The 23,492-nt window shown below is 48.0% G+C and overlaps 1 protein-coding gene across 7 annotated transcripts in view; it reads right to left on the bottom strand.

Annotated features, from left to right (window-relative positions):
* The window catches only part of DNAH6 (dynein axonemal heavy chain 6), a 192,229-nt gene extending 186,924 nt beyond the window's left edge, over nt 1-5,305 (bottom strand). For 5 of the 7 annotated variants that reach the window (XM_073345870.1, XM_073345872.1, XM_073345875.1 and 2 more), the window contains exons 1-3: nt 5,224-5,305; nt 2,222-2,473; nt 830-1,021 (exon numbers count right to left, since the gene is read on the bottom strand). In XM_073345870.1, coding sequence (XP_073201971.1) covers nt 830-1,021; nt 2,222-2,467 — 438 coding nt within the window. In that variant the 5' untranslated portion in view covers nt 2,468-2,473; nt 5,224-5,305. Of the gene's footprint in view, nt 1-829; nt 1,022-2,221; nt 2,474-5,223 lie in introns of those variants that run through there. The other 2 variants (XM_073345871.1, XM_073345874.1) reach the window with 2 other exon arrangements.
* Between the last annotated feature and the right edge of the window lie 18,187 nt (nt 5,306-23,492).

The raw sequence follows: 23,492 nt of genomic DNA, 5'->3' as shown, positions 1-23,492 counted from the left end.
GGCAAAATATCCTTATGTCATGACAATGCCCTTTTATAATTTTCTTAATTCAAGGATATTACCAATTGCAAAATTAATATTTAAATATAAAATCAGAGCCTAGGGAAATGAATTTGGGGGGAAAGAAAAGAAGGAAGCAACCCATTAAGAAAAGGAATATACAGGCTATTGTCGGATATAGCTCTCAATAAAGAATCTTGTAAGGGCAAAGCCATGAACAGAAGAAATACAAGTATTTTTTTCTCATTGTTAAAGCTTTCTTCAGAGTTTGCTGCCTCTACCTTACTAGCACTGTTCTATATACCGGTTCTTTTCATCCTGATGAAGACTGGCCAGAAGTGATCACCCTTTCTTGAGTTTTCAAGTAATATCAAAAGCTAAAAGATCACTAGGACTCCATGGAATTCTGGGAGTACAATGAAGGGCAGTGGAATCATAACATGGGACTGGCCAAGCTCCATGACACTGCTCCTTGTGGGTCAGACAGATTCCCCTGGCTAAAGGCAGGCAGTTCCTACCTTTGCAGGTTCTGGAAGTGGGATGGGGGAGGGAAGAGCAGAGGTGTCTTCCCTGCAGACCTGTGGGGTTGGGAGCCCTCACCTTTTCAAACTCCACAGGGTCTCAGCTCCTTCAAAGGAAAGTTTGTCTCACATTCCCTGAGGCTATCTTCCACAGATTTCTCTGAAAGGATCAATCTGGGCCAATGTAATTATCTCATGTTAAAAGGCTGCATTTCTTCCTTACACAGAAACCCCACTGATTTCAACAGAATGAGAAGTACAGGAGCGGGGGTCCATAACAGCTAATGATTAGGGTCACTATTCAATACCTGCTTTTCTCTTACATGCTCTGGAAGCTCAACTAAAGGAACATAGGATGCCATTGGTTCCATGGAAGCAGACCATTTTCTTTTATCTGCTGAGGGAGAAGGCTGTAGTAATCCACAAGCTAATAAACGCTCTCTGTTCTTTTGATATATGTATTCAGGCTGTTTCTGATGCTGATATACCTTTAGCACAGGCTTGGGGGAGGAAAAAATATAAAAAAATAGAGGAAGTTAATGATTAATTTGAAGGAAAGGAATACAAAAGTAAAATTGCATAGTCTTATATCAAAGAGTTGCATGCTTCGCTCCTGAGCTGGCAGGTGGTAGAAATGGCAGGAACGTAGTTTCTATCCCTGGACGTGCAATGTTCCAGGATACTGACACTAAAGCTAAAATTTATTGTTAATTCAGCTAAACTACTCCTCCTCTTCATTGTTTTATCAACTTCATATCAATAACAACTTCCCCTTAATGGTATCAATTTGATGCTGGAGGCAGAGGAGTCTGAGAAGTACCACTGTGACAAGAGAAGTAACTTAGCCAGTCAGCATTCATATCCTCCAGTATCCCTAACTGTACCTTTAGACCCTAACCCTAAAACTGCTGCTTGTCTTGGCCATCTCTCCCCTTGACTGCCCGTTTTCTGCTGTAGGCAGAAGAGTTTCACTGCAGCCCCAAACAGGCACAGTTTAGATGAACTAGAACTTCTGACTGGGCAAACGTAAATGATCTTGCCTGAGCCAGGTATAGTGTGGAGGGAGCCATGAAACAAATCTGCAGCCTCATACCTATTCAACCTATAGAGCTCCTGACCAGAAGCAGAGCCCCCTGTGTGCACCAACTCAGTCCAAGCTCCTCAGTCCTGACCTGCAGTTTCGTTTGCTGACTCAAACAACGGAGTTGAAGTATGCAATTGAACTGGAGTGAGTGAGTGATAACCGGCAGAGTTACCTATGATGTCACAATGTTCCTCTGCCTGCAACACCAAATGGGAACTGTGTGGAAATCAAGTTTTTCTGGTGTTCTGGTTCTTCCTCTCAGTATATAAACTTGGACTGAAAACACCTTTGCTAATCAACATTTTAATTAGTTGAAGATATTCTTTAAAAAAAAAAAGACTAAAGAAAGCTTTCATGTATTACTTAATATTACATATACAAAAAACTGCAGGCCAGAGCCTCAGCTGGTGTAAATCACTACAGTGCCAGTGACTTCAGTTAAGCTACAACAGTTTGCATCAGCTGAGAATCTGGCCCTGCATTTCTAGTTTTTTAGAAGAATTGGCATATACATCTTACTACAGTTAATGACTGTGGGACAAAATTTTATTATACTGTAAATATAATAGCTCCCATTTACAGATCAGTTTAAAAATCATATTTCTCTTAAACATACCAAAGGTTCCAGTTTTATGGCTTGCTGTCTCTTTCTTGTTCTTTCTTGCGATTTTGTGCTGTGTATGAATTTAAGACCTTGAGGATTTGCTGCTATCTGTTTTGGAGCCATACAAATTAGTCTTTCCCTCAGTTTACTAGTATTAGTGATTGAAGTGGGAAGTTCTGCACTTGTACATTCATTGTTTCTGCCATTTACAGTGGATGATGAGGTAGTTAAAGAAGGCAACGACAGCTTCTTAGACATAGTTACCTAAAAATTAAACATACATAATTTTTAAAGTAAAACAAAGGAGGGTATTACAAATCTAAATCCATTTTGTTGTAGAATTTAAAATGCCCAGATATTAACCAACTATGTGAAAGAAAAAAGAAAAATTACTGCAACAAACTATATTAAAATAATAGGGCAGATACTAACCTGGTCGTTAGATTACATACAACAGCAGTGAGTGAGCGTCAAAGCATTTTGAGAATGTGTTTAGCTGAAAGACATATCCAATAGTTTCAGGAGGAAAAGGGAGAGTTGTCAGAAAGTGGAGGAGCTACATGTACCTCTAATTTACAATTTTCTTCCTCTCCAAATCTTTCCTCTTCTTTATCAGTCAGATACATTTGTATAGGACTCTTGGAATTATTCTAATTAAATGATGTAACTATTAAGAGCCTCCCCTTTCCTCCTCAAGAAAATCAAGGGCAGGGGGGTTGAGGGGCAGACAGCCACTCCTACATTATTTATCTCCTGGTTCACAGAAGACCACCTTTGGCAGGTCCACAGATATTAGGATCTGATGGTGGGGAGGTGTTGGACAAGAGGAGGAACAAGACTAAGGACATGGCAACATGATCTTTCTCTCCTACCCAAACCTCAACAGGGATTACATAAATAAATTAATGAGTCATTGCCGGCAACTAACTGGTATTAACTCACTCAAACTCCCTTGCTGCAGGAGCTGTGGCTGCCAAGACCCCAGAGGGAACTGAATGGAGTTGGAATGCATTCATAGAGCCCTGTGCAAATACAAAATTTGTATCTGCATCTGATCTGCGATCCGCAAACATTGCCTGTGGGTATAAAGCAGATATCGCAGATTTGCAGGGCTCTATGCATTCGGGGGCACTGTTTTTGGTGTAACCTCCTCACCACCCATCAGTTCCATAGAGGTGTGAGGGGGAGAGCATAAATCAAACAGCATTTTTTCCACTCCCTCAGACCACATACTTTGTCCCACTTCCAGCACTCCACCCAACCAGCTTCAAGAGATCTAAAATATGGACACAAAAGAAATGAGGTGGAAAGAGAAAAGTGTCTATGGTTTTGGAACTGCAAATGTGACACAGTTAAGAACCCCAGTACTACGCCAATTCAAATTGTTCTGTTTTCCATGGATTTTACCAGAGTGGAGACAGCACAAGAACTGGCAACCCTACAAATTTATTTTAAAAGTTAAAACTAAGGGAGAAGAAGAGTCGGATTTCAATTCTTCACTATTATCCTTCAGGAGAAATACATAGCAATTTATAAATCAGTTTCACTATAACAAGAGATGTCCTATCTTGGCAAAATTTCAAATTCTTCCCCTCTAGTAGTGGAGGGAAGTTTTCTTTACTCCTCTCCCACCCCCAATATATTAATGCTCATTAAAGAGAACTATATTAAGAGTGGCAGCTGTTCATTTCCTGCTGGGAATAGCTGCAGCAAAACCAGAATCCAGGAATTCCACCTTAACTTTCTCTTCTGCAAGTACTGGAAACTTCTCTTCATTGTTCAGATAGAGCAGAGGAGGAAGAGGGAAGGTATGATCCTCTTGAAATGCAGGATTTACCACCTACCTGGTATGGGGATTATACAGAATGAAGCACCATGCACACCTGTAGCATTATACCAGTAATAATAATGATGCTATGCTGAAAGAAGGTGTTAATGGCTTCCATGAATCACAGACCCGGTTAAAATTGATGGGTGTACTAACCATCCTTCTTTTATGCTAAATGGGAGGAGCAATTAAGCCCATTTATAGTGTAAAATAGCTGGAGTCAATAGGAGCTACTGCCCAAGGAGCTGCATGGAGAAGCTGAGTAAGGTTAAGCTGCATGGTCTGAGGGGTTTCCCTGGGACTGGTGAATCCATGGAGGCACACGGATTGTTTGACAGGCTGTGTGCATGAGAGGGGCAGAAAGCCACCAGACAATGAGAGAAGCAGCTGTGAGAGAAACCCTCAGAGGTAGCCTAGGGACAGAGCTCCTGGGGGGCACAGGACTTGCTAGAGAGGCAGGCTTGGAAATTGTGAGCAAGAAAACGCCTGGCTATTGTTTTTTCCTACTGTGATCAAAAACTTGGACTTCATGTACGTTCTTTGTAAATACACAGGTTTGCACTGAAGCAATACCTGCTTCATATAATCAATTTCTCCTCCTCTTGGAAACAACCCAGCAAGACCCCAAATATTGTTTAGCTACTTGGGCAGGCGAATGCAGGAGGGTCTCGGGTGGGGGGATAGAGGGAGGGTCCTTGCCAGAGGGATGCAGGGGGGGGCGTCCCAGCCAGGAGGTGGGAGGATGCAGGTGGGGTCCCAACTGGGGGTCCCGGTCGGGGGATGCAGGGGGTGTCCCGGGTGGGGGGAATACAGGAGTGTCCCAGGGAGGTCCCAGCCGGGTGGGGGATGCACGTGGGGGTCCCACCGGGGAATGCAAGGGGGTTTGCAGGGAGGGTCCCTAGCGGGGGGCGGAGGGATGCAAGACGGTCCTGGCCGGAGGGAGGCAAGGGGTGTCCCCAGGGGGTCCCAGCTGGGGGGATTTAAGGGGGCCACAAGGGGTCCCGGCGGGGGGAGGCAAGGGGGGGTCCCGGCCGGGGGGCGGCCAGGGGGGTCCCCAGCGGGTCCCGGCCGGGGGGCGGCCAGGGGGGGTCCCCAGCGGGTCCCGGCCGGGGGGCGGCCAGGGCGGGTCCCCAGGGGTCCGGGGCGGGGGGAGGCAAGGGGGATCCCCAGGCGGCATTTCACTCACTCTCTCCCCAGACTCTCAGCTCCCGGCCCAGCGAGCGCCCTGTCGCCTGGCAACAGCCCCGACGCTTTAGCCCCGGCTGCCGCCACGCAGGCCGAGGCGGGGCGAATGATCTCCACGGTAACGGAAGCGCGTTCGCCTCAACCAATGGGGGCCACGCGTCCCGGAGCGCGCTGCGGGGGGTCCAACCGCCTGCCCAGCGCGCGCGCCCCCCGAGCCGCTCCTTGACCTAACCGAGGCGTGTGTTGGCAGAACGGGGGCGATATTTGCATGTATTAGGTAGGCCATTTGCATACAGGCTGGGGCCCCCGGCTCACCCCACCGCTAGCAGGGGCCGCTCCGGGCAGCGGGCTCTCTGCAGCCCTGGGCGGGGCCCCAGCACATGGGGGCTGCTGGAGCAGGGCCAGGCCGGGCCAGCTTGTAAAGGTCTGTAGGCCCCCAAGTTGGAGCCAGGGGGTCTGGTGAGGTCGCTGCCCAACCTGCCTAGAGGCTCTTGTGGGCTCCTAGCTGCCCCAGGAGGCGCGTGGATGCTTTGCAAACCCTGGCCTTGCAGGAGCCCCACCAGAGAACAAACTGGAACTCGCAACCCCCCCCCCCCCCCGTGAGCTGCGAAATGCATTACGGAAGTTCTTAGAAAACATCTATCAGCGGGTGTCCGATTTCCTCGGCACCCTAGATTCTCACGAGTGCCTAGTCCTGGGAGGGGACTTTAACACCACCCTCGAGGAACGGGACCGCTCAGGGGCCGAGCTGAGCCCGGCCGCTGAGAACATTCTCGGAGAAATAGTCGAATATCACTCCCCAGTAGACATCTGTCGTGATCACCACCCAGATGACACTTCCACGTTCACCTTTGTCCGGGTGGAGGCCCATTGGTCACACCACTCTCGTTTGGACCGTATTTATTTATCCCGTTTCCATCTTTCACAGGCCCACTCCTCCAACGTTCGGCCGGCCTCTTTTTCCGACCATCATCTAGCCACTATAACAGCCTCCCTCCGTGCAGAGAGGCCGGGGCCGGCCTATTGGTACTTTAACAACAGCCTGTTGGAGAATGAGGGCTTCGTGACGTCCTTCCGGGAGTTTTGGCTGGCCTGGCGAGAGCAGCGGCGTGCCTTTCCCTCAGCGCGGCGATGGTGGGATCTCGGGAAGGTGCGCACCAAGCTCTTCTGCCGTGACTACACCCGGGGAACCAGCAGACGGAGAAATGCAGCGACTGAGCAGTTGGAACGGGAGGTCTTAGAGCTGGAGAGGCGTCTGGCCGCCAGCCCCGAAGACCCGCTCCTCTGCGGAGCGTGCCGGGAGAAGCGGGAGGAGCTCCTGGCCCTCGAGGACCATCGGGCCCGAGGTGCCTTTGTTCGATCCCACATCCACCTCCTTCGGGAGATGGATCAAAGCTCCCATTTCTTCTACGCCCTGGAGAAAATGAGGGGGGCCAAGAAACACGTCACCTGCCTTCTAGCAGAAGACGGCGCCCCCCTCACGGATCCAGTGGAGATGTGTGGGAGGGCCCGTGACTTCTACACAAGCCTTTTCTCCCTGGATCCGACCGATCCTGGTGCTTGCAGAGTGCTCTGGGAGCAACTCCCCACGGTCAGCGTGGGCGACCGAGACCGGCTAGAGCTGCCTCTCACCCTGGCTGAGTTTTCGGAAGCCCTCCGTCGCATGCCCACCAATAAATCTCCAGGCATGGACGGGCTGACTGTGGCGTTCTTCCATGCGTTCTGGGACATCCTTGGCCAAGACCTAGCCACTGTCTGGGCTGAGTCTTTGCAGGGCGGGGTCCTCCCTCTTTCGTGCAGGTGAGCAGTGCTCGCCTTGTTGCCGAAGAAGGGGGACCTCCACGATTTACGAAACTGGCGTTCCGTCTCACTCCTTAACACAGACTACAAAATCTTAGCGAAAGCAATCTCGCTGCGGCTAGGGTCCGTGATGGCAGACGTGATCCACCCAGACCAGACCTATACTGTCCCGGGTCGCAGCATTTTTGACAACCTATTTCTAGTCCGAGACCTTTTGGAACTCGGGCGTAGAGACAGTCTGTCGTTCGCCCTCCTGTCTCTCGATCAGGAAAAGGCGTTCGATAGAGTAGACCATGAGTACCTCCTGAGCACTCTGCAGGCGTTTGGATTCGGACCTCAGTTTGTGAGTTTTCTCCGGGTGCTGTATGCCTCCGCGGAGTGTTTGGTTAGGCTCAACTGGACCCTGACTGAGCCGGTCAGCTTCGGGCAAGGAGTGCGGCAGGGGTGCCCCCTCTCGGGCCAGCTGTATGCTCTGGCGATCGAGCCTTTCCTCTGTCTCCTCCGCAGGAGGTTGACAGGGTTGGTGCTGCGGGAGCCGGAGTTGCGGCTGGTCCTGTCGGCGTACGCCGATGATGTACTCCTCGTGGTCCAGGACCCGGGCGACTTGGCGCGGGTGGAGGCTTGCCAGGCTATCTATTCGGCAGCCTCCTCCGCCCGAGTCAACTGGGTTAAGAGCTCTGGCTTGGCGGTGGGGGACTGGCGGCAGGTGAGCTCCCTCCCACCCGCGCTTCAGACCATCCGGTGGAGTGCGGGTCCACTGCTCTACCTAGACGTTTACCTTTCTGCCACGCACCCTTCCCCACCGGAGAACTGGCAGAATTTAGAAGGCTGGGTAATAGAGCGGCTCCGGAAATGGACGAGGCTACTCCGATGTCTCTCCCTCCGAGGGAGAGCACTGGTTCTTAACCAACTTGTCCTGTCCATGCTCTAGTACCGGCTCAACACCCTGGTCCCGGCCCCGGGTTTCCTGACCAACCTCCGGACATCGATTCGAGAGTTTTTTTGGTCAGGAATGCACTGGGCCCCTGTTGGGGTTCTTCATCTACCCCTGAAGGAAGGAGGGCAGGGCCTGAAGTGTCTGTACACTCAGGTCCGTGTCTTCCGCCTCCAGGCCCTGCAGAGGCTCCTTTATAGTGCAGGTAGTTTGACGTGGAGCATACTGGCTCACGCCTTCCTGCGCCACTTCCAAGGGCTCCGATACAACCGGCAGCTCTTTTATCTCTGTCTGAGAGGTTTTCCGCGAGACCTCTCCGGGCTGCCGGTCTTCTACCAGGACCTCCTCCGGACCTGGAAACTGTTCTCAACGACCAGGTCCGTGGCGGCCACCGTGGGAGCAGATCTCCTCACGGAGCCCCTGCTACACAACCCCCAGCTCCGTGTGCAGGCGGCGGAGTCCCGCTCAGTGCGCCAGAGTTTGGTCCTGGCGGAAGTCACGAGAGTGGGAGACCTCTTGGACTATGACCGGGGAGACTGGCTGGATCCCCTGACGCTCGCCCAGCGCATGGGGCTCTCCAGACCTCATACCCCCGCCCCCGGCGCGTACTTCAGGAGGTGAAGGCCGCCTTGACGCCCGCTGCTCGGGCTTATCTTAATCGAGCCCTGCGCGAGGGCGCACCCCGCCCACCCTCTACCCCAGGCCCGCTGAACCTTTCAATTGGGCCCCTACCCCGTAGATCCCAACAAACCCCTCACCCTTTCACTGCAAGCCGGCTGCATGAACTGCAGCCTGTCAGCTTCCAAATCGCGCCACGGAAATATTTATACACACTCACGCTTCACACCCTTCACGCCCACACCCTGGTGTCCCGCCCCGATACAAAGTGGCGGGACCTCCTGCCACCTTTGGAGGGTGAGCAACCTTGGTGGGCCAGCCTGTATTCCATTTTGGTCCCGAGGCCCGTCGGGGACATTAGTTGGCGGCTCCTTCACGGAGCTGTAAGCACAGGCGTGTTTTTGACACGGTTCACCCCCCCATCCCAGATACTTGCCCTTTTTGCAACGTGAGGGAAACCCTGGCGCATGTATATTTAGAGTGTGCCAGATTGCAGCCCCTTTTCTGGCTCCTCACGAATATTTTATTACGCTTTTGGCTCCACTTTTCCCCTCACCTTTTTATCTACACACGCCCCATCCGTGGCCCCACAAAATCGCGAGATCTCCTGGTTAACCTCCTCCTAGCCCTAGCTAAAACAGCCATTTATAAAACCAGAGAGGGGAGGTTGGCTAATGAAGCGTCCTGCGATTGTAGGGCCGTTTTCCGATCCTCAGTACATTCACGTATCCGGGCAGAGTTCCTCTGGGCGGCGTCCACCAACTCCCTTGACACCTTTGAGGAACGGTGGGCGCTGTCCGAGGTTCTCTGCTCGGTGACCCCGTCCGGTTCCCTCCGTCTGACCCTTTGATTGAGGGGAAGAGCGAGAGACCCCAGCCGTTGCTGCTGTGGATACCATCATCGTCACCTAGGAGGGGTCCTATAACACGTGGGTGTAACCCCCCCCCAAACTGCCCACCCCGCAGCCATGCCCATCTTGTCGGGCACTCTCAGGAGAGGAATAATCGGTGACACTGGGCGTGGCACTAGGTAATTCAGGAGGGTAGAAGACCACGAGTGTTGAGGAAGCCCCCCCGCTCTGGGCCCAGGCTAGCCTGAACACTTCTCCCTCCTGAAGGCTGCTGTGTTATACCTTCTGTTTGCTCTTGTTTTGTTGCATAGTTTTGCTTTATTCTTTTTGGTGATTCTTTGTAAGTGTTACACAAATAAAATTCTTTTCTGCTTCAAAAAAAAAACAAAAAACCCTGGCCTTGCGCCTCAGCAGGGACCCTGGAGCCTAATCTCTTCCCAAATGCCTGGCCTGCGCGGAATAGGTGGTTGTAAAGGGAAAACCTGTGCTTTTCTGGGGGGAGATTTTGCTGACTACAAGAAAGAAAGCAACCTAGAATATCAGGGTTGGAAGGGACCTCAGGAGGTCATCTAGTCCAACCCTCTGCTCAAAGCAGGGCCAATCCCCAATTTTTGGCCCAGATCCCTAAATGACTGCCTCAAGGATTGCACTCACAACCCTGGGTTTGCTCAAACGTAATGCTCAAACCACTGAGCTATCCGTCCCCGCCACAAACTCACCCAGTCCAAATGAACACAATGAAGCCATTTGTGAAGGTGATTTTTTTTTATTTCTGTTTTGTCAACATTAAATAGATTAATTTAGCAAACGAATCCCAAAAGAAACTTCCCATTCTCTTTATTTCTTCGGTCTAATGGGGGGGATTTGGCTAAAGATTTGTGTTATTCAGGAGCTGGCCTGAGTGGGACCAGACATCACATTCCTTCCCATTTGCTCTGCGAAGGAAAGGAGGATTTTACCCCTGCAGCATCAGGAGGCCAAAAGACCTCCGGCCTCCAGATGGCTTCCTATCTGAGATCCAAACCAACAGTGAGGAGGTAATAACATAGGCCAAGAAACATGGACCCCACATCTTTGCCTCAATTTGCTGCTGGGTGGGAGGGAACAGAGATTAGAGATGACTGCTAGTTGCAGAAATTCATATATTATAGAATACAAGAGAACTGGAGCATCTCTGATGGGTGTAATTATAGAATTACAGTTCTCAGACAGGTTTCAGAGTAGCAGCCGTGTTAGTCTGTATCCACAAAAAGAAAAGGAGGACTTGTGGCACCTTAGAGACTAACAAATTTATTTGAGCATAAGCTTTCGTGAGCTACAGCTCACTTCATCGGATGCATGGGATACTGATTTTCCACTGAATACATCCGATGAAGTGAGCTGTAGCTCATGAAAGCTTATGCTCAAATAAATTTGTTAGTCTCCGAGGTGCCACAAGTACTCCTTTTCTTTTTGAGTTCTCAGACAGGCTGTGTTTGGCACCATGCAGATTCATAAATACAGTGTGATTCCATTTGATATGCATTCCTGTACCACTCAACATAAAACAAAACAAATAGCCACATTTGTAAACATCTCAGTTTATCAGAAAGAAAATTTACTCTTTTTCATGGAAATCAATAGGACTGGGATTGGGTGGTGAGAGATCAGAGTGGAAGGATCTTCTTGTCATGTTGGGAGTGGGAAGCCAGGGGTCTCTTTAAGTCAGTCTCATGGGGAAACAGCCAGCCTGACTCCTGCTGCTGGTCAGGATGGAATCCAGCACACATGTGGTTTCATTCTCTCCAAAATGGAAGTGCGGGAAAATGTTTGGAATTTTTAGCAGATAAACGGAATGTATAGATTTCACTCACAAAATGCGGGGAAGTGGTCTAGCCTGCATTCAACAGAAATCAATGGCCAAATATTGCACATTAGTAATTAATTTTCTTCTGAGTCCATTGCATATAGTAGAGTACTGAATACCTTAAGTGAAATTTCCTGTCATAAATACAGATGGTTTTTATCTATTATTTAACAGCTAAAATATGCTAAGCACAATCTAGGTACTTATGTGGTTGCTATCAATTTAGTATCTGAACACCTTTAAGCAATATTAACTCCTTTTTAAAGAAGGAAAACTGAAACACAAAGTGAGAAAGTGACTTGACCAAAGTCATACAAGAAGTCAGTGCCAGAGCCAGGAACTGTATCTAGACCTCCTGTGTTCTGTTTCAGTGCCATAACTAGAAACTTTCTCCCTGATCCATAGAGTTTATGGCTTAAATAAATCATGACACCCCAAAGAAGGATAAGGGCAAGGCTTAAGTGGGTTGTTTAGAGACCTGCATTCCTATTTGAGTTCTTACGTTTTTGTTTGCTTGCATTTGTCATATTAGTTTGATTTTTGATGCATCCAATGGAGTGAGCTGTAGCTCATGAAAGCTTATGCTCAAATAAATTGGTTAGTCTCTAAGGTGCCACAAGTCCTCCTTTTCTTTTTGCGAATACAGACTAACACGGCTGCTACTCTGAAATCTTTGATTTTAGTGTAACTCACCCTGATTACTTTCAATATATATAGCAAGCAATTTAGCAAATATTTTCAGATGACAATTTAGAAGTACTCTCTGTATATAAGATTCACATTTCTGAAGGAGTTAGTTTAGTCTGCCAAATACAAGAAAAACAGGTGTCGAATAAAGTGAGTCAGGAAAGGTGCCTTTTGGAAATGCTTCTTGGAACGTTTCTAAAAGAGATCGTGCTAGCTCATCCACATACGTTGTATACAGGTGCCTGTTAGTCCCCAAACTCTTGCCAGCATGCCATGTGCCTGGTACTCTTCTAGTATCATGTGCTTTCTGCTTCTAAAGCACATGGGCAACACCTAGTGTCAATGGAGGGACACTGCATACTTGGAAAGATCCATGTATTATCTCCAAGGTAAACATTGTTTAGTTGTACATAATGTTTTGAATCACTCAGTTATTATCAGTGACCATAGAAGAGTTTTTATCAAATTCTTCTCCCCTCTTCTTCCCCCCCCCCCCCCCCACGAATTTTCAGGTGATATCAGAGAGCTCAATCAAGGTCTCCTCTCAAGAGGCACAGTGTAGGTATGCTGCTGCTGTCTCTCCATGTCGCCTCTTTCCCCTAATTTACTACTGATTATTTGTTGTAGTAGCCACGTACAAGTTCAGGTTTAGTTACAGAAAGCTGATTAGCTATAGCTGGAACGTGATTTAAAGGGACAGCGTCAACTTGGAAAGCTCTCCCACCACAAACAGTGCCTTAACCATATCCCTGACACCACCTTAGATTAGTAAACACCCATAGTGGGGGCCAGTTTGTCCTACTTACCGCTTCTGCTGCCCGTTTATTTTTCCTATTTCCCTGGAGGTGCACAATGCAAACCAATGGAGGCAGTTTCATGTAGGTTTCTCTAGTAGCTACCTACCAAGTTTGCCAGCAAGGGGATGGAGTCTGAGGAGCAACAGGAGGCTGCTCAGACAGGTGCTGATGAAGAGGCGAGGAATCACTTCCCTCCAGGCCAGCAGCATACTGGGCAGGCAGGGATGGCCTCCTGCAGGGACATCAGTGAGCAGGGACTGTATAGGGATGCTGGGGATGTCAGTGGGGAAGGTGGAATGAGGGGAGAGCAAGGGGCTATGGATAGATGCCCCTCAAGCTGCTAGGGTGGGGAATCTCCCAATGTGTGGATGCCCTAGAGCTGCAGGTTGGGTGGTGGACAGGGAGGGGAAGCAGCAGGTGGCGACGCCAGAGGGCAGCTCCAATACTGATGAAGTTGCCCTGTGAAGCATGGCAGTTTCAGCGCTCTAGGGCTCGTACAGATGAGGGACCCCCACCACAGCATGGAGAGGTCCCAGAGGGTAATAATCTCCCTGTCCCCATATCAACCATGATCCCAGTGCTGGCCCCCACCAAGAAATGTCCCAGGCAGTGCTTGTCTGGGGAGACACCCGTGGATCGCCAGCCCAGCGCTCCCTCTGCTGGTGATCCACAGCTGTATGAGGCACTTTTGTGAAAGGCTCAGGGATCCAATGCCCTCTTTCACTGCCCCCCAAGGGAGACCTGTCCCTGAAGCTGCCTCAGGAGTTACACTAGCAGCCGTGCCCCTCAGACAGTGAACTGCAGCTGGTTGCTGCCTGGAGCAGCTGCAGGGGGAGTCCAGTTTTTAGCTGAGATCCTGAGACACCAGCACCAGTTCCCCATTCCCTATCACTCCAGACTGCCTGTTAGACTCAGTGGGAAGTGCTGGTAGCTAAAGCTGTGTCAGGAGTTCAGATCAGCTGAGCACTCTGTGTGCGTGATACTGACAGTCCATGACTGGATCACCTGCACTAGGGCAGCCAACTCTGTAGTTCCAAACTGAAGGTCGGATAACTTTTCATATTTCAAATTTTAGACCTTGTTTTTCATGCCAGACACTAGCTCCCAGCAAAAAGAGTCTGGTGGCATAAATATCGTGTCTCCTGCCACAGGCTTTAGTTTTGCACAGACACACAAATAATTAAAAATAGGGCTGTCAATTAATCACAGTTAAGTCACGCAATTAAATCAAAAAAATTTATCACAATTAAAAAAATTAATCATGATTAACGACAGTTTTAATCACACTGTTGAACAATAGAATACCAATTGAAATTTACTAAATATTTTGGATGTTTTTTTACATTTTCACATAGTATTCTGTGTAGTAACTGAAATCAGTGTATATTATTCTTTATTACAAATATTTGCACTGTAAAAATGATAAAGGAAATAGTATTTTTCAATTCAGTTCATAAAAGTACTGTAGTGCAATCTCTTTGTCCTGAAAGTGCAACTTACAAATGTAGATTTTTTTTTGTTACATAACTGCACTCAAAAACAAAACAATGTAAAACTTCAGAGCCTACAAGTCCACTCAGTCCTACTTCTTGTTCAGCCAATTGCTAAGACAAACAAGTTTGTTTACATTGATGGGAGATAATGCTACCCGCTTCTTATTTACAATGTCACCTGAAAGCGAGAACAGGCATTTACATGGCACTTTTGTAGCCAGCATTGCAAGGTATTTACGTGCCAGATAAGCTAAACATTCATAGGCCCCTTCATGCTTCGGACACCATTCCAGAAGACATGCTTTCATGCTGATGACGCTCGTTAAAAAAAAATGTTAATTAAATTTGTGACTGAACTCCTTGGGGTAGAATTGTATGCCTCCTGCTCTACCATATATTTCATGTTATAGCAGTCTCAGATGATGACCCAGCACGTTGTTCGTTTTAAGAACACTTTCACTGCAGATTTGACAAAACACAAAGAAGGTACCAATGTGAGATTTCTAAAGATAACAACAGCACTTGACCCAAGGTTTAAGAATCTGAAGCGTCTTCCAAAATCTGAGAGGGATGGAGTGTGGACCATGCTTTCAGAAATCTGAAAAGAGCAACATTCTGATGCAGAAACTACAGAGCTCAAACTACCAAAAAAGAAAATCAACCTTCTGCTGGTGGTGTCTGACTCAGACAATGAAAATGAACATGCGTCAGTCCGCACTGCTTTGGACTGTTATTGAGCAGAACCCGTCATGAGCACAGACACACGTCTTTTGGAATGGTGATTAAGGCATGAAGGGAATATGAATCTTTAGCACATCTGGCGCGTAAATGTCTTGCAGCGCCAGCTACAACAATGCCATGAGAACACCTGGTCCCACTTTCAGGTGACATTGTAAAGAAGAAGCAGGCAGTATTATCTTCTGCAAATGTAAACAAGCTTGTTTGTCTGAGTGATTGGCTGAACAAGAAGTAGGACTTGCAGGCTCTAAAATTTTACATTGTTTTATTTTTGAATGCAGTTCTTTTGTACATAATTCTACATTTGTAAGTTCAACTTTCACGATAAAGAGACTGCACTACAGTACTTGTATTAGGTGACTTGAAAAATACATTTTTTTGTTTTTATACAGTGCAAATACTTGCAATCAAAAGAAATATAAAGTGAGCACTGTACACTTTGTATTCTTTGTAGTAATTGAAATCAATATTTGAAAATGTAGAAAACATCCAAAAATATTTAAATAAATGGTATTGTATTGTTTAATCGTGATTAATTTTTTTAATCGTTTGACAGTTGTAATTAAAAAACATTTACAACTGTGCAAATGCCTCATTTTTATGATGTTCTGTCTCAATAGACTTCAGATTTTCGCCATAAACTCTATCCCAGACCCATACCTACCAATGTATAGACTGATGTGACCATTTTTATGGATTTCAGAGGATGCAAAATTCAACCTTAAACAGAAATTTAACTGGAGCCTTAACTATGCTGCTCCATAATCCAATCTGAGTGTATCCCTGACACTTCCAGATCCCAAGAATCACGGGGGTCTATCGCAGGCCCCAAAGGACACTGCACTGTTTGTGCACTGTAGGGGAGGCGGGTTCCCCAATGAGCTTTTCATGCCTCTAAAGCTGTTGCCCATTGTGTGTTTTCACCAAAAAGGCAAACAAATACTTCGAAGCCAAACGTTCCTTCTTAGCTGGTTGTTCACTTCCTTGAAGAACAAAAGTAAAGTCTCAGGTATTGCCAACCTCAGCCATTCAGAAATCATGTGTCAGATCTCTTTTCCCCCCTTCTTCCCCCCGCCCACCAATGAGAGTCATACCCAGTATTTGGGGAATAGTGGTAGTAAAAGGAAAAGCAGATTCATCCACCCCACCCCTGCCAAAATGCAGAGAAAGAAAAGCAAGCATGACACAGGTAATTGGGGATCTAAGGGACCAGGTTTCAGAGATGCACAAATACATGTGTGTAAGCTGAACAGAAGCGAAGACAGCCAATGCACACACGTAAATCAGTAGACTGTGCATGCACATCAGCTAATTAGCTGCCTAACCAATCATGTGAGTACAGATACTTTATTTGCACACACTCTAGGTGTTTGTGTGAACAAGGTGGGAATATGAAAAGGAGTACTTGTGGCACCTTAGAGACTAACCAATTTATTTGAGCATGAGCTTTCATGAGCTACAGCTCACTTCAAATGTTACATTGTACATTGCATTGATACATTGCTACATCGATAACTTTGAAAATGAGGGCCTACTGTAGAGAGATGGTTAATTGAGTCCTCCAAGGACATTACAGATTCTCTGGGATCTTTTTGTAGCTCAGAAGCCTGAATTTCAGGGTTCTTTGCATTAGGATTGCTTTACTGCCCCAACTGAAGGTCTGCGCTGGTTCAAACATCTGTCCCACCTAGTCCCTTTCATAGATGCACTTCCAAGCTCAGCAGAAGGATTTCTTGTAACATTCCTGCTCTAATTCCTTTTATAGCCATTAGCACCTTGATCTACTAGTGCAAGTTAATCCTACATTTTCAAATAATTAAATACGAGGAGTGAAATTCACCTCAGTGCACACGTTCAGGACAAGGCCTATGCACCACTTCAGTCTCACTTATGCCTTCAGAGGGTATGTCTACACTACGAAATTAGGTCGAATTATAGAAGTCGATTTTATATATTCGAGTGTGTGTGTCCCCACAGAAAATGCTCTAAGTGCATTAAGTGCATTAACTCAGCGGAGTGCTTCCACAGTACCGAGGCTAGAGTCAACTTCCGGAGCGTTGCACTGTGGGTAGCTATCCCACAGTTCCTGCAGTCTCCGCTGCCCATTGGAATTCTGGGTTGAGATCCCAATGCCTGATGGGGCTAAAACATTGTCGCGGGTGGTTCTGGGTACATATCGTCAGGTCTCCCTTCCCTCCCTCCCTCCATGAAAGCAAGGGCAGACAATCGTTTTGCGCTTTTTTCCTGAGTTACCTGTGCAGACGCCATACCACGGCAAGCATGGAGCCCGCTCAGCTCACTGTCACCGTATGTCTCCTGGGTGCTGGCAGACGCGGTACTGCATTGTACACAGTAGCAGCAACCCGTTGCCTTGTGGCAGCAGACGGTGCAATAGGACTGGTAGCTGTCATCGTCATGTCCGAGGTGCTCCTGGCCACGTCGGCCAGGAGCGCCTGGGCAGAAATGGGCGCAGGGACTAAATTTGGAGTGACTTGATCAAGTCATTCTCTTTAGTCCTGCAGTCAGTCCTATTGAACCATCTTATGGTGAGCAGGCAGGCAATATGGATTGCTAGCAGTCCTATTGCATCATCTTCTGCCGAGCAACCCTGACATGTGGATAGCATGCAGTCCTTCTGCACCATCTGCTGCCAGCCAAAGATGTAAAAGATAGATGGAGTGTATCAAAACAAGAAATAGACCAGATTTGCTTTGTACTCATTTGCTTCCCCCCTCTCCCCCGTCTAGGGGACTCATTCCTCTAGGTCACGCTGCAGTCACTCACAGAGAAGGTGCAGTGAGGTAAATCTAGCCATGTATCAATCAGAGGCCAGATAAACCTGCTTGTTCCAATAAGAACAATTACTTAGGTGCACCATTTCTTATTGGAACCCTCCGTGAAGTCCTGCCTGAAATACTCCTTGATGTAAAACCACCCCCTTTGTTGATTTTAGCTCCCTGAAGCCAACCCTGTAAGCTGTGTCCTCAGTTGCCCCTCCCTCCGTCAGAGCAATGGCAGACAATCGTTCCGCACCCTTTTTCTGTGCGGACGCCATACCAAGGCAAGCATGGAGGCCACTCAGCTCACTTTGGCAATTTGGAGCACATTAAACACCACATGCATTATCCAGCAGTATATGCAGCACCAGAACCTGACAGAGTGATACCGGGCGAGGAGGCGACGTCAGCGCGGTCACATGAGTGATCAGAACATGGACACAGATTTCTCTGAAAGCATGGGCCCTGCCAATGCATGCATCATGGTGCTAATGGGGCAGGTTCATGCTGTGGAACGCCGATTCTGGGCTCGGGAAACAAGCACTGACTGGTGGGACCGCATAGTGTTGCAGGTCTGGGACGATTCCCAGTGGCTGCGAAACTTTCGCATGCGTAAGGGCACTTTCATGGAACTTTGCGACTTGCTTTCCCCTGCTCTGAAGCGCATGAATACCAAGATGAGAGCAGCCCTCACAGTTGAGAAGCGAGTGGCGATAGCCCTGTGGAAGCTTGCAGCGCCAGACAGCTACCAGTCAGTTGGGAATCACTTTGGAGTGGGCAAATCTACTGTGGGGGTTGCTGTGATGCAAGTAGTCAACGCAATCAGTGAGCTGCTGCTATCAAAGGTAGTGACTCTGGAAAATGTGCAGGTCATAGTGGATGGCTTTGCTGCAATGGGATTCCCTAACTGTGGTGGGGCCATAGACGGAACCCATATCCCTATTTTGGCACCGGAGCACCAAGCCGGCGAGTACATAAACCGCAAGGGGTACTTTTCAGTAGTGCTGCAAGCTCTGGTGGATCACAAGGGACGTTTCACCAACATCAACGTGGGATGGCCGGGAAAGGTACATGACGCTCGCATCTTCAGAAACTCTGGTCTGTTTCAAAAGCTGCAGGAAGGGACTTTATTCCCAGACCAGAAAATAACCGTTGCGGATGTTGAAATGCCTATAGTTATCCTTGGGGACCCAGCCTACCCCTTAATGCCATGGCTTATGAAGCCGTACACAGGCAGCCTGGACAGTAATCAGGAGCTGTTCAACTACAGGCTGAGCAAGTGCAGAATGGTGGTAGAATGCGCATTTGGATGTTTAAAGGCGCGCTGGCGCAGTTTACTGACTTGCTTAGACCTCAGCAAAACCAATATTCCCACTGTTATTACTGCTTGCTGCGTGCTCCACAATATCTGTGAGAGTAAGGGAGAGACGTTTATGGCGGGGTGGGAGGTTGAGGCAAATCCCGTGGCTGCTGGTTACACGCAGCCAGACACCAGAGCGGTTAGAAGAGCACAGGAGGGTGCGGTACGCATCAGAGAAGCTTTGAAAATCCGTTTCATGACTGGCCAGGCTACAGTGTGAAAGTTCTTTGTTTCTCCTTGATGAAACCCCCCGCCCCTTGGTTCGCTCTACTTCCCTGTAAGCTAACCACCCTCCCCTCCTCCCTTCGATCACCGCTTGCAGAGGCAATAAAATCATTGTTGCTTCACATTCATGCATTCTTTATTCATTCATCACACAAATAGGGGAATGACTACCAAGGTAGCCCAGGAGGGATGGTGGAGGAGGGAAGGAAAATGCCACACAGCACTTCAACTTTTTTTTTTGGGCAATCCTCTGTGGCGGAGTGGCTGGTTGGCCGGTGGCCTCCCCACCGCGTTCTTGGGTGTCTGGTGTGGAGGCTATGGAACTTGGGGAGGAGGGTGGTTGGTTACACAGGGGCTGTAGTGGCAGTCTGTGCTCCAGCTGCCTTTGCTGCAGCTCAACCATACACTGGAGCATACTGGTTTGACCCTCCAGCAGCCTCAGCATTGAATCCTGGCTCCTCTCATCACGCTGCCGCCACATTTGAGCTTCAGCCCTGTCTTCAGCCCACCACTTACTCTCTTCAGCCTGCCACCTCTCCTCCCGGTCATTTTGTGCTTTCCTGCACTCTGACATTATTTGCCTCCACGTATTCATCTGTGCTCTGTCAGTGTGGGAGGACAGCATGAACTCAGAGAACATTTCATCACGAGTGTGGTTTTTTTTTCTTTCTAATCTTCACTAGCCTCTGGGAAGGAGAAGATCCTGTGATCATTGAAACACATGCAGCTGGTGGAGAAAAAAAAAAGGGACAGCGGTATTTAAAAAGACACATTTTATAAACAGTGGCTACACTCTTTCAGGGTAAACCTTGCTGTTAACATTACACACATAGCACATGTGCTTTCGTTACAAGGTCGCATTTTGCCTCCCCCCACCGCGTGGCTACCCCCTCAACCCTCCCCCTCCCAGTGGCTAACAGCGGGGAACATTTCTGTTCAGCCACAGGCAAACAGCCCAGCAGGAACGGGCTCCTCTGAGTGTCCCCTGAAGAAAAGCACCCTATTTCAACCAGGTGACCATGAATGATATCTCACTCTCCTGAGGATAACACAGAGAGATAAAGAACGGATGTTGTTTGAACGCCAGCAAACATGCACTGCAATGCTTTGTTGTACAATGATTCCCAAGTACGTGTTACTGGCCTGGAGTGGTAAAGTGTCCTACCATGAAGGATGCAATAAGGCTGCTCTCCCCAGAAACCTTTTGCAAAGGCTTTGGGAGTACATCCAGGAGAGCCGCGAATGCCAGGGCAAATTAATCCTTTAACATGCTTGCTTTTAAACCATGTATAGTATTTTAAAAGGTACACCTCACCGGAGGTCCCTTCTCCGCCTGCCGGGTCCAGGAGGCAGCCTTGGGTGGGTTTGGGAGGTACTGGCTCCAGGTCCAGGGTGAGAAACAGTTCCTGGCTGTCGGGAAAACCAGTTTCTCCGCTTGCTTGCTGTGAGCTATCTACAACCTCATCATCATCATCTTCTTCATCCCCAAAACCTGCTTCCGTGTTGCCTCCATCTCCATTGAAGGAGTCAAACAACACGGCTAGGGTAGTGGTGGCTGAAACCCCTAAAATGGCATGCAGCTCATCATAGAAGCGGCATGTTTGGGGCTCTGACCCGGAGCAGCCGTTCGCCTCTCTGGTTTTCTGGTAGGCTTGCCTCAGCTCCTTAAGTTTCACACGGCACTGCTTCGGGTCCCTGTTATGGCCTCTGTCCTTCATGCCCTGGGAGATTTTGACAAAGGTTTTGGCATTTCGAAAACTGGAACGGAGTTCTGATAGCACGGATTCCTCTCCCCATACAGCGATCAGATCCCGTACCTCCCGTTCAGTCCATGCTGGAGCTCTTTTGCGATTCTGGGACTCCATCATGGTCACCTCTGCTGATGAGCTCTGCGTGGTCACCTGCAGATTGCCATGCTGGCCAAACAGGTAATAAGATTCAAAAGTTCGCGGTTCTTTTCCTGTCTACCTGGCCAGTGCATCTGAGTTGAGAGTGCTGTCCAGAGCGGTCACAATGGAGCACTCTGGGATAGCTCCCGGAGGCCAATACCGTCTAATTGTGTCCACAGTACCCCAAATTCGACCCGGCAAGGCCGATTTAAGCGCTAATCCACTTGTCAGGGGTGGAGTAAGGAAATCGATTTTAAGAGCTCTTTAAGTCGAAATAAAGGGCTTCATCGTGTGGACGGGTGCAGGTTTACATCAATTTAACGCTGCTAAATTCGACCTAAAGTCCTAGTGTAGACCAGGGTAGAGTAAACTGTAGGTCTTGGGCCCTCTGGACATGTTAGAGAATATCTTGAGGTACAAGAGAACACGGGGGAAGGTCAGTAAGTTTTCACATTTGTTAAAAAATTCCAGTCTGTTAAAATGAGCCATACTACAAAATGTATTACCTGGCACATTTTCAAAAGTCATGCGCCAACTGTGCTCAGTATATAATCAAACATGCATTGGCAACAGGAATGTTTAATGTAGCCTATAGCAGGGTTGGTGATGCATTTTGTTGTTTCTCATTTTAAATTAGTGAGAATATTAGCACCCAATTTTCTGAGGTGCTGAGTCCCTGCATTTCCTATTCGAGTCAGTGCAAGTGGAGCTCAGAACATGGAGGAACATGGCACTTTAAGTCTGATCAAAGCTAAGTACTATTCTTTTAATTAATGAAATGAGGGCTTTAAGAAACTTAGGCTTTGCCTTTCATGTTATGTGGTAGAGAGGGTCTGGGGGCTTCATGTTTTATAACAGTGCAATTAATGGTGTTTTCTGAATTTTATAAAGAATTCTACTTTCCAAATTCATTCTAGGCTCAGTTCTTAAGTCACTGGGTGTGGGGTGCTAAATACCTTTGAGGATCTGAGCCCTAAGTCACTTGGGCACTCTATTCTTTTTTAAATTTAACTTGCTACAAATTTTCAGAACTTAAAAAGCACTCCTGCATACATGCAAAACTCTCAATACCTCAAAATAGAGGGGACTTAATGATACTAAGAATGTGCCCTAAGCAGCACCTCTTTCAGGGAGAGAGTGCAGATTGAAAGGAAAATGAAATGTTACTTTTCTGTCGCCATAAAAACTTGTAAAGTTGATTAAAAAGTAAAAGAAAGCAATTAAAAAAGAATCATAGAAAAATTATGGAGCAGGTCCTCAAGGAATCAATTCTGAAGCACATAGAGGAGAGGAAAGTGATCAGGAACAGTCAGCATGGATCCGCCAAGGGCAAGCCATGCCTGACTAATCTAATTGCCTTCTATGATGAGATAACTGGTTCTGTGGATGAGGGGAAAGCAGTGACTTTAGCAAAGCTTTTGACACAGTCTCCCACAGTATTCTTGCCAGCAAGTTAAAGAAGTATGGGCTGGATGAATGCACTATAAGGTGGATAGAAAGCTGGCTAGATTGTCGGGCTCAACGGGTAGTGATCAATGGCTCCATGTCTAGTTGGCAGCCGGTATCTAGCAGAGTGCCCCAAGGGTCGGTCCTGGGGCTGTTTTGTTCAATATCTTCATTAATAATCTGGAGGATGGTGTGGATTGCACCCTCAGCAAGTTTCCGGATGACACTGAACGGGGAGGAGTGGTAGATACGCTGGAGGGTAGGGATAGGATACAGAGGGCCCTAGACAAATTAGAGGATTGGGCCAAAAGAAATCTGATGAGGTTCAACAAGGACAAGTGCAGAGTCCCACACTTAGGACGGAAGAATCCCATGCACCGCTACAGACTAGGGACTGAATGGCTTGGCAGCAGTTCTGCAGAAAAGGACCTAGGGGTTACAGTGGACTAGAAGCTGGATATGAGTCAACAGTGTGCCGTTGTTGCCAAGAAGGCCAATGGCATTTTGGGCTGTATAAGTAGGGGCATTGCCAGCAGATGGAGGGACGTGATCGTTCCCCTCTATTCGACATTGGTGAGGCCTCATCTGGAGTACTGTGTCCAGTTTTGGGCCCCACACTACAAGAAGGATGTGGAAAAATTGGAAAGAGTCCAGCAGAGGGCAACAAAAATTATTAGGGGACTGGAACACATGACTTGGAGAGGCTGAGGGAACTGGGATTGTTTAGTCTGCGGAAGAGAAGAATGAGGGGGGATTTGATAGCTGCTTTCAACTACCTGAAAGGGGTTCCAAACATGATGGATCTAGACT

This window comes from Lepidochelys kempii, chromosome 5 (assembly GCF_965140265.1).
Source record: "Lepidochelys kempii isolate rLepKem1 chromosome 5, rLepKem1.hap2, whole genome shotgun sequence".
NCBI classification, from domain to species: domain Eukaryota; kingdom Metazoa; phylum Chordata; order Testudines; family Cheloniidae; genus Lepidochelys; species Lepidochelys kempii.
The sequence above is the reverse complement of the archived record's forward strand: the minus strand, read 5'-3'. Positions and strand labels throughout refer to the sequence as shown.